General features: G+C 32.9%; 1 protein-coding gene across 3 annotated transcripts in view; it reads left to right on the top strand.

Moving 5' to 3' along the window:
- Nucleotides 1–12,020, top strand: part of RIC1 (RIC1 homolog, RAB6A GEF complex partner 1) — a 96,052-nt gene that overhangs the window by 42,159 nt on the left and 41,873 nt on the right. For all 3 annotated transcript variants that reach the window (XM_033122619.1, XM_033122618.1, XM_033122620.1), the window contains 3 exons: nucleotides 5,705–5,812; nucleotides 8,890–9,032; nucleotides 9,349–9,485. In XM_033122619.1, the coding sequence (XP_032978510.1) occupies nucleotides 5,705–5,812; nucleotides 8,890–9,032; nucleotides 9,349–9,485 (388 nt within the window). The remainder of the gene's footprint in view (nucleotides 1–5,704; nucleotides 5,813–8,889; nucleotides 9,033–9,348; nucleotides 9,486–12,020) is intronic.

Below are 12,020 nucleotides of genomic sequence, written 5' to 3'. Positions count from 1 at the left end.
GTCATAGGATTTAATGAGATCATGCATATTAAATGTTTAGCTAAGTGCCTGTCTCATGGGAAAATTAATAAAGGACAGCTGCTGTTATCATTAATATATTTTTTCCTTCACCAAATTTTTACTTCATTTCTAGTAAGTGGTTTTATATATGTAAAGTGATTTTACATATTACATAAGTTATGTATACATTACGTATTAAGTGATTTTTAGCTTTTTTATATTTGACTTGATAATAATGTCCTTTTTTACCAGAGTTCAACTTCTAGTGACTGCTACATTTTTAAAAAAAAAAAATTTCTTATAGGGAAACAGTCTTGCAGAGTAAATTAGAGTCAGCCTGTTGTGTATTTGTGTGCCTGGAATACTTTCTAGTTGGGTTAGTAGTCCAATAAGTTTCTTAGTTTTTCTATAAAATTGGAATAACAATATTTTCTTTTTCAATTATTTGGAGAATTATATGAGTTCAAATTTTTAAAACATGGAAAATAGTGGCTTCTACATGGGTTTGAGGAGAGTTTTAAAAAATGTTTAGTTCTGTGTCATTGTAAACATGTATGCAATTCAAGATGCTGTGCTAAGCTTTTTTTTTTTTTTCAAAATCAAAAATAGTGCTTTAATGCTAGTGTCTCCAGAAGCACTTTTTCAAACTCATCCAATCCCTGTAGCAACCCTATGAGGTAGTTAGGTACAATTATTATACCATCTGCAACATAGAGAGGCCAGGCCAAGTAACTCATTCATAGTCAGTGGCATAGCCAGGAGTCAGACTTTAGCGTTGTAGCTTCAAAGTTTGTGCTCTTAACCACCAATACTGTATTGCCTCAACTGTGTTTATGCCCATCTAGCCATGTACTACTTTGGGATTTATTTGGGAAATCGGGAACCAAACAAAAAAACAACAAAAAGTGATCTGGATTGGCTTATAATAGTCCTGACGAATGGAGGCACCATAATTGAGGCCATTAGTAGTCCTCTTCTCAATTATAGAAACTCTGTTGTCTCTTGTTTCTATACTCTAAATCTTATGAGTTCATCGCATGAGCTTTTCTAGAGTATCTCAACTTCCCTGTATTATGTGACAGCATCTTAAGCTCAGACTGCATATCGTTTTCCATGAGTCTCCACCTGAGAACAGGTCAGATGCCCCTTGATCTTCCATAGTTTCCACATAGTGTTTCCAGCATCCTGCCTATTGGTGTTGCGAGTCAGCTTTCAGTAATGATGGCAGTCTTATTAAATCACGTTTTATGCCTCAAAGTTCATTTATCCTTTGATTAATAAATGTTTCACTTTTATCTTTTGTGTCATCATAAATTCCATTCTATAGTAAACTACCCCTTCGTATTAGTTACACAGACCAATGGACAGACTTGTCCACTGAAGGTCTTCTTGGCTTTTTATTTTATGTCTTGGAACTTGCAGTGAAGTTAATGAAGGAAGCTGTCGGGGTAAATCAGAAATAATTTGTGTTTAACTTTAGAATGTGTTCATGTGTTTATGTTTAAATATGAGTTTAGTAGATCTTGAAACTGCAACTCATATTTATTTTACCATGATGAAAATAATTTCAACAAATATGTCATCATAATGTATACTTGGTGGAAAGCAAAGTTCCTTACCCGCCCCCCCCATCCATTCTGTCTATCTTTCCACTCCTGCTATTAACCTCTTTTTGGTCAGAGACCAACCTATTGATGCCAAAATTCTTTAAAAAAAAATAGTTACTGTATTAAAATTTAGTACATTTGATTATCAAATATTAAAGATACAAATATTATTTCCACTGGAAAAAATGACTCCATAACAACTATCAAAACTCAAAACTCCCACTCCTCATGCCCCCCACTCCCAACATATTTCATTAGATTGTGAGACTTTCGAAGATTGTAAATGAATTAGTGCTTGGTGGGAAACAAAAGAATAATCAAGGTTTGCAGTGTCTAATCTCAACACAACTTACCCTTTCACAACTTCAGACACATTTACTAAAGTACATCAAATTTAGAGGAGAAAAGAAGTTAAAATTAGTTACAGATGTGAAAGTTTCCCTCAACTTGTTTTTTTTTGCTAGTAAGTTTTGAGTGTTAGTTTTCTGGAGAATAAACTTGAACTGTTTTTCCTTTTCCCTTATGGGTTTAGAAAGTTATTTCTAAAATTATGCTTTGTTCTAAGTTCAGTTTATGAACTTAGAACAAAGTATTATCCTAACATTTTTTATTTCCTTGGTCTTATGATTTCAATATGTATGTATTCTATAAAAGTACATGTGTAACCTTGAGCTATTGAATTTTGCATATTTTATGTATCCATTGTCTTACATCATAATTGCATGAGCACTCATGAATAAGATTGTTAGGGATGTAATTATATAAATTCTGGGCAGTGAAACTACTCCCCTGTTGACTGACCACACTTTAAGACTGACACATGAATGCAAAGAATGATAGAAGTATTAAAAGATCTGACCAATCCAGAGAATTCTACACATTGTTCTTATACTGCAGGCTGTCTGGATGTGTGATAATGTAAACAAAAAGCTTTTTTTATTAAGTGTAAAGGTGAAAAATTACATACTTATTTTTAAGTAATTTAATCCTGGAAACAACTATGGCTAGTTCCCTTTTTCTGTAAATAATACCATTTACTTTGAGTTTATTTTCTCTTCCTGCTTAATAACTCCAACAGTCAGTCTTTCAATTCCACTATATTCTACTTTTTATATATTCTGTGTTATGTGCCTTGTATGTGTCCCTCATGCCTTTGCCCTCTACCTAATTCCTAGCAACACTAGTTTGGGTTTTGTCACTCACTTTTCTCCTAGATTGTTGTGATATCTTCTTAAACCATGTTTTACAGTTTTCACCTAAATGAATTTTCTAACAAAGTTTGCATGCTATTTCCCTACATAAAACTTTTCAGTGGCTTTCCTTAGCTTTCAGGATTAATCATGTTGCTTTCTTTTTTTGTGTTTTATTTTACTCATCTGAAAAATGGAGTTAATGCCATCTACTTCATAAAAAATGTCATTAGGTTTAAATCAACATCTGAAATTACTATATAGTACCTAAAATAATGCTTTCATGTTCCCTAGAGTTTTGTTCTGAGTTCTCTTCTCGTCTTTGTTTTAATTATTCGGTATATGTGGCTGAGGTCCAGATCTGTTTCCTTAATGTCATACCACTTTTCTTGAGCTTCAGGCCCACCTTTCCAGGATTAATTCATTTAGAAGTTCCTGTAGGCAGCCTCAGATTCATCATGTCTAAACCTAACTCATTTCTTCTCTACCAACCCAAACATGCTATTGCTTTTCTAAAATTTATTGTAGTTACTGTGATCTGCTATACAGTTGATACAGTTGTATGAGGTCGAAAACTTTATAATTTGTTTCTTCACTTCTCATATTTGTATGGTATTCAAGTTGTATGGATTGATTACAACTCTGCAATGTCTCTAGAAGTTGTCTATCTCTATTTTATTCTCACTTATTTTATTGGGGAGCTCTCATGGCCTCTCCTTGGCCCTTAAAAAGGTTAATTACTAACTTTTCCTCTAGTCTCCCCTATATACTGAAATCTATCCTATGCATTGATAGCAGATTTGTTTTTCAAAACAGATTTGATGATGTGATTCTTGTCTCAGAAACCTTAAAATTTCAGTTAGTTTTATTCTAAATCATTTCAACACCTGAACTCTAAATATATACAAGAACACTAACGTTACACATCAGTACTTTCTGGAATGATATTATTTTAGAAAGATCCCAACAGTAAACTTTTTTATTTCCATTTTTTAAGTGGTAAAATAACATAACTTTTATAAAATGGTTATCATTATAACCATTTTTGAGGTGTACAGTTATACTTCATTTAAGGGGAATCATACAGTGTTCATCTTTTTGTGACTGGCTTATGTCACTTAGCATAATACCCTCAAGGTTCACCTATTTTGTAGCATATGTTAAAATTTCCTTCCTTTTTTAAGGTTGAATAATATTTCATTGTACGTACTATGTTTTGCTTTCTCCATTCCTCTGTTGATGGGCACTTGTGTTGCTTCCACATTTTATCTATTGTAAACAATGTTGCTATGAACATAGGTATTCAGATGTCTCTTTGAGACCCTGATTTCAGTTCCTTTTGGTTTATACCCAAAGTGGAATTGCTGTATCATATGGTAATTCTATTTTTAATTTTTTGAGGAACTGCCATATTGTTTTCCTCAACTGTTGTACCATTTCACATTCCCAGCAACATTGCACAGGGCTCTAATTTCTCCATGTTCTTGCCAACATTTGTTATTTTCTGGGGTTTTTTTGTTTTTGTTTGTTTGGTTGATTTTTGTAGTAGCCATCCTAGTGGGTGTGAGGTGGTTGTGTCTTACTTAGTTTTGATTTGCATTTCCCCAGTGATTGGTGATGTTGAGTGTCTTCTCATGTGCTTATTGGTCATTTGTACATCTTTGGAGAAATGTCTGTTTGAGTCCTTTGCCATTTTTGAATCAGGTGGTTTTGTTTTTTTGATGTTGTGTTTTAGGAGTTCTCTATAATATTCAGGATATTAATTCTTTATCTCATAAACTTTGGTTGCTCTCTAGTCCCCACAAAATCAAGAGCCCTAGCCTAGCATTTAGAACCTACTTTCCCCCTTCTCTAGCACCCGGAACCTACAATTTCCTGAATTCCCTTCTTTTCTGAACACTTAAATTGTCTTAAACATCCAGTGGAGGCAGGTTATGTTTAATCATTCAAAAGACAACCTTGACAACTGTAAGAACTGCAGCTTACTACCCTGTTTCCCCGAAAATAAGACCTAACCGAACCATCAGCTCTAATGAATCTTTTGGAGCAAAAATATAAAACCCGGTATTATTATATTATATCATATCATATATTATATTATATTATTATACCCAGTCTTACAGTAAAATAAGACCAGGTCTTATATTAATTTTTGCTCCAAAAGACGCATTAGAGCTGATGGTCCGGCTAGGTCTTATTTTCAGGGAAACACAGTAAGAACCTACTAACTAATTTTCTAATTTTATAGATACACAAAAACATAGAAAGTGACTCAGAAAGCAGCTTTTCCAAAGTCATTGGCAATAAAAAGTAGAACCTGGATTGGGACCCAGGTATCTCTAATTTCAAATGCCATTCTTTTCTCCACATCTCTAAACTGTTGTATGTTTATTTGAGATAGTAATATCAAGTCCAATATCATGAGAAAGTAGGAAAAATGTAAGTAAGCCAGTTTGAGAGTTTTATTTTGCTCTTCATTATCTGGGTTTAATTTATACTTCTAGCCCCATCTTCCATGACCCCCTTCCAAAAATCTGATGCTATACTCTTAAATTATTATTGAACTATAAGTAATAATATTTTTTATCAGAAAGTTAGGGTTTTTTATTGTAATTTTTAACAGTTTACTGCATTCTAATATGTTTGCAGGAAGGGATGGAATCTTACCTGTAAAATTTATCTCTGATTTTTATAGTGGAAGTCATTGGAAAGTTAGGATTTACTTAAATTTGTTTTAAAATTCTTATAATACTTTATTTTAACTTTAATAAATGAGAATATTTATATAACGGAAAATAGAGGGTGTGTGTGTGTGTGTGTGTGTGTGTGTGTGTGTGTATTAGTCACAGAGTGAATGTGAATTCAATTTCTTTCTCTCTAATCCTACATATTTACTATTTTTTTTAGAGGAAGTCCACAAATGAAGGGGACACCCCATTTTAAGGAAGAACAGTGTACTCCAGCGTTAAATTTAGAGATGAGGAAAGTACTTGATTTGCAAGCACCCATCATGAGGTACTTACTGTATTTTGGTTAAATGTAACATTTTGTGATGATACTATGCAATGTGTTTGGTTAATCATATGACCAATAAAAAAGTTGATTTCATTTCATTGAGGATAATTTTTTTTAGCCCTAGAAATGTTTGATTAACCCTTAAAAAGTGAAATTTTACAGATGGTACATTATTATCTTAAATTATATAATAAAGCCCATAAATTGGGTATACCAACTGCAATTTTATTTAGAAATTTGTAGTTTTTTGGTAAGATCTAGAATTATTTGAATGATATGACATAGTCCGTGCTACTTAAAAAAGATACGGATAAAATCACACAATTTGGGAAAAAGAGAAAGCGCCTTTGTTTCTATAGCTTTTGTAAGTTTGGAGGAAGTATATATGTACACTTGGAAGAAAATTGAGCTTTTAGATCCGAAAGTGAATAAAAGTTTTGTGATATGAAGGCCAGGATACCAAAATATCAAAAATTATTTTTATATCCACTGGTAAAAAAAGTAAATGATTGTACCAATAATTTGGCTTTATTTCCTTAACTGCTTCGCATTTGACAGTTTAGTTGTCTCTGATGTGTGGGTCTTGTCAAAAGTGTGTTTTTAACTTCAAGTTTTTACTACAGTATTTATTTTTGTTTCTTTTATTATTTTTAAGCAAAGAGCTATTTTTAACTGAACCCAGAATTAAAGTTGAACCCCCAAGAACTTTTTGCTGTTATTGAGCCCAGTCATGTACAATCATGAAATTATAATGGTAATATTCCAATATTCTATGCATCAAAATGGCCAATAGTTCTTAACTCTGTTGCCCAGACTTGCTATAAGCAAATGATGAAAAAAAATTGTAAAAGAAGTATTCTAATTCAAAATTTATTTTAATTAGGAATCATTAAAACCTTCCTGTCAAAATGTCTGCAAGTAAACTCTTATGAAAGAAAACATTGATAAGTTAGACTATATAAAAGTTAAAAAGACAAACACCATAAGTAAGCTCAAAAGACAACACAAACTATGAAAACAAGCAAATATACTTAACAGTGAATTTTATAAAAGGCCAATTTCAGTAATACACAAAGAGTTCCTATAACAAGAAGAAGATGCAATAGACCAAATGGACAAAGAATGTAAAGAATTTGTTTTTATTTTCTGTTTTTCATTTGGTACACTACTTAATAGATTTCCATTAGGACATATAATAAATGACTATTATACATGTGAACAATTAGGTAACATGCTGTCTTAGGGAGGCCATAGGGAAATGAGAACTTTATACATTGGTGGTAGGAGTATAAATTGATACCATATATATGGAAATTGATTAAGCAATATCTATCAAAGTTACAAATGTTTATGGCCTTTGTCCAGCATGTCTGTCTACTTCTAAGAATTAATCCTGCAAATATAATAATACATGTTGGAAATGAAATGCTTGCAGGGTTCTTCACTGTTTTTCACATTGTTTACAGTAGTAAAAGATTGAAAACCACCTAAATGTCCATCAGTAGGAAGCCATTAAATAAATTTTCTTACATCTATATAATGTGAATAATATATCTTGGTATAAACATTGAGGATACTCTTTACTGAAGAAAACTTCCCAAATAATGTTGGGTGAAAAAAAGAAAGATGTACTCACATAATAATGTTACTGTTTGTTTTTTAAAGGGAGCTGGTGGTGGTGGTAGACTGTGTATTGTTCTCAAAGAATACATAAGAAACTGGGCATGAGAACTGAGTGGCTAAGGGACAGGCTTGGGGAAAAGACTGTATTTTTACTGTGTACTCTTACTAAATATTGAACTATATGGATTAATGTGTGAATATGTTGAACTGTATGAATGTAATACCTATGTTTTTAAAATTCTTCTGACTCACAATTCTAATAAAGGACTTCTTTCACTATTATTATTTTTTTGTTAGAATACACTACAGATACTGGTACATGTTAAATAAAATTGTATGCAAGTGGCTGGCTATTTTCTTGTTTAATCTATCTTTTTGTATATTCTGTCTTTTTTAAAATCTATCTTTTTATATAGTTTTCTTCATAGAAAAAGAATGCTTTTTGTTGTTTGCTTAAATGTGATCGGGGTTACAAAAGATTGAGTTCAGGTTACTCATCACCTTGATCATAAAGTTACTCTTTACTTCAGATTTTATTTCAGCTTAGAGATTCTGTTCAAGAATGTAACTTGTTGCATCAGGAATTTTGAATGTTGGGTACCAAGCTAGGGGGAACTGTACAAGCATGGCTTTCTACCTCCACCTGGTGGTAAAAGCTGTGGTTCACGGAGATGGGATAGAAAACGAGCCTTTAAACAAAGAATTCCTGCCATCTTGTTTAACTTGTCAGGTGCTATTTTTAATCTACAAATGTATGTGATGAGAAATCTCTAAGCTTTCTCCCAAAACTTCAGTGAAATAATTGCTATTATTAGCACCTGTAACACATAAGTTGCTGAATATTGGAGATTTCCTATATGATTTTGAATTGAATGAGAAGATATGAAACTTGGACTTTATAGCCAACTATTTTCCCTCCCACTACCAAAAATACAAGTTATAGAAAGATAGGGATAATGGTTATGTTGTTGTTTAGAGGCATAAGATGGCAAGAGTACTGCCATCTTTTACTTTTGACTGAAAAAAGAATAGGATTAATGTTAGGCATCCAACCTTTGTTATAATTGAGGATAGAGAATGTTTAGAAGGTAAACAGTACTAATATAACTTAAAACTCTTAATCTATTTCTAACTACTACTACATAATAAATACCACAATTTATTCTATATCTTGCTCTATTCCAGTCACTTAGGAAAGCCCTATATGGTATGTAGTATTTAACATTAGTTAGAACTAGTATTAAATATATTTACATATTTGAGAATTGGTAATTATGAATTACATTTTTTAAAAATGCAATTTTTAAAGCTATCTGGAATACTAAATAGCTGTTATAAAGTCCAGGAAGTCAGTGATTGGAGAGGCTTAGAGAGTATTTATGTGGTTTTGTGTGTACTTTCGTAGTATGCTCTCTTAAAAGGTAATTGATCATAAGTCACTTCCTTCCCTACAGTTTGCAGTCTGTGCTGGAAGATCTGCTGGTTGCTACTTCTGATGGACTTCTTCATCTTATTCACTGGGAAGGAATGACAAATGGAAGGAAAGCTATTAATCTTTGCACAGTACCCTTTTCAGTAGATCTGCAGTCATCTAGAGGTAGTTAGTTACACTTTCTGCATGGGTTAGAGCCAGATGTTTAACATTTGATACAATCTAGTTAGATATTTTCTATGGATGAACATTGACTTTCTACTTTGGAATTAATTATGCAAGGGAGGAGTGTGTGTGTGTGTGTGTGTGTGTGTGTGTGTCTGTGTGTGTGTATGTGTAGGAAGGAGTAGTTTAATTGTTTAATGTTTTTAGATCATTATTTTTGCTCTTTTGACTGTCATTATAGGGTTTGTAAGCAAAAATGTGAGGGAATTATTTACTATATTTATTTGCATATTTCATGTACTTATTTTTTCATCAGGAGGTTCATTCCTGGGCTTTGCAGATGTGCATATCAGAGACATGGAATACTGTGCCACACTTGATGGGTTTGCTGTTGTGTTTAATGATGGTAAAGTTGGATTTATTACACCAGTATCCAGTAGATTTACGGCAGAGGTATGACTGTAAATAAGTCATTTGGATGTTTATTTTATTTGCATTTATTAATTTTAGTCTTTGTTATTAAATCTGTCCCCCATTTTTCATTTATGATTTTAGGGGTTGCTAATTAATTTTTAAAATCAAAACTATACATATAAATAGTATAAGTAGACCGATAAGTCTGTTAGACATATTGAAGGAAAGTGATAGTTCCTGCCCTCCTCCCTGCTCTCTTCACACCCGATTTCCATTTTTGTAGGCAACTACTTTTTATTCCTTTACTGGTTATTTTGCTACTTGTCTTCAGTACTCTGAATGTTTCCTTTAATTTTTAGTTTTTAGGCTGTGTTTATATACTTCCTTCTGTGGAAAATGACCATTGATTTTCTTCTTCCCTGTACCCACCACATACTTCCCCATGTAGCTGTTGTGATTTTGAGTAGATTACTATTCATTGTTTATATTATTGTTTTGTCGACCCTGTTAGTAGCTGCCTCATGTAATGTGATTAGTTTTCCTTTCCTGCAGATTTTCTCTCCCACTGAGAATTAATAATTTTGTTCTCTATATCTGCTTAGTTCTATGTACTTACCACTAACTCAACCTCAGACTGTCTGCTAGTTGTGTAAATATCCTCTCAGTTCTTTCAAACTCATAGGTGTTCTATCCATTTCATCTTCTTGAAGAAATTTCTCTTGGAGTCTTCTGGCCGGCGCCAAACTGAACTGCTTGTTCACAATACATACCTTTAACACAATTGTATTTTGGGGCTCTCTATCATCTTTCTTAGGATTTCCTTTACTCGCTTTATTTGTATGCGATCATTTAACAGTTAATGGTTAACTCATATATACTTAGTTAATATATGAATTCGGTTTCTGTGACAGGGACCCAAAGTAAAAATTTGGATTCATGGATAGCTCTGTGGGTGTGATGGGTTTGGTTGACTGTGATCTTCACCATAGGGTGAGCTAACTGGATTATTTCCTTTCCTCCCTTCTTTGTTTCCAAAGTTAATTGGAGGAGAGTCCTGCAATCCTGTCAGAGCACATCTATCTGGCTGGCTCACTATTCTGGGATTTGAGTTATGGAAGAGTAATGTTAGAGGGTTCAAATTCAGGAAGTAAGCCTGTATTTATCCCTGTTTTCAGTGTAGTCCAGCGACCACTGGGGTTTTTTGGTTTTTGTTTTCCTCCAAAGAAAAAGTTCCAGTTTTCAGTTAGAGTGGAGATGGGTTGGTTCTTAGCAGCTCAGACTGGGAAGGTACCCTGGGGAGACCCGGCTGCTACCTAGATAGGCTTTGAACCAGACCTCCTTTTAGTTCAGCCTTTCGAAGACATCTAAATTCCCAAGCCTTTTTGTGTGCCCCGTAATGTAAATTTAGCTGTTTCTCAACATTCTTCACTTCCAGGAAGGGATTTTACTCATCCATACACTTCCCAGCTTCCAAAATTTTCTGATACTACCTCCTCTCCCATTGTTTGCTCTTATTAGTTTATGCTTTTTGAAAAAAATCTTTTCTGTTATAAAAGTTGGGGTTTTAAGAGTCAGAGAAGCTATGGCATGTTCATTCTGCTTTTTTTAACTGGAAAGGTTTTAAATTTTTAAGGGCATATTTTTTCTACATGGTATCAGCTTTAATGTTCCCAATAACTATTTTCCATTACCAACTTTATTCAAATAGTAAGGTACTAAATAATACATAACACGTCAATATATAAATAAGAATAAAAATAGTCTTTTGAAGAGCCTAATTTTTTTACAGTGTCATATGTATGTTTGAGATGTCAGTGTTTTTACTGGAAATAAAAATACTAGAGCTGAAAAGTGATTGACTCTTTTTTGAGTATCAGTTTTTATTAATATTTTATTAAAGAAAATTTTCCAGTAAATTAAGTGTTAAAAAAAAATGAAAAGCAGACTGACATTATTAAATGTTACAAATAGAAAAATAAAGTTACAAGAAAACAATACATATGTATTACTCATAGTTGGGAAACATTAATGGCATCTTAATATTAGGCATTATTTAAGTGCTTTATAAAAATTTTGTTTGGCATTGTTTATTCAACAGATGAATGAAAATATGTCACAATATACCACTTTTCTGCTTGGAACCCTTCAGGTAGGACTAGATAATTAGGACAAAACCTGCTAAGGACAACAAGAAAAGCTGGAAAGAAAATTAATTTTTTTAATGTGCTTAAAGTTTTTAAAGAGCTAACAAGACAGTAAAGAATTACCAAGCTAGAGGAGGCCAGAAGCCCAGTGAGCTAAGCTCAGCGTTTGAGCATGGAGAAACAAGACTGTGTGCAACACCATGGATGGGTCTCACAGACGTGTTGAGTGAAAGCAGCTAGACCCAAAAGGATACGTATATGATTCTAATTTAAAAATAAAAATAAAAACATAGGCAGTTCTAGATTAGAGTTTGTATGGATGCCTGTTTAAGTGGTACTGGTTCAAAGGAAAAGAAGGAAGTGATTGCCATGTAAGTCTGTATTTTGGTTGTTGTAATGTATTATAATTCACAATAGAAAAGGTTGGAAA

The sequence above is a fragment of the Rhinolophus ferrumequinum genome, chromosome 12 (assembly GCF_004115265.2).
Source record: "Rhinolophus ferrumequinum isolate MPI-CBG mRhiFer1 chromosome 12, mRhiFer1_v1.p, whole genome shotgun sequence".
NCBI lineage: Eukaryota > Metazoa > Chordata > Mammalia > Chiroptera > Rhinolophidae > Rhinolophus > Rhinolophus ferrumequinum.
This window is presented reverse-complemented; position numbering and strand designations above follow the sequence as displayed.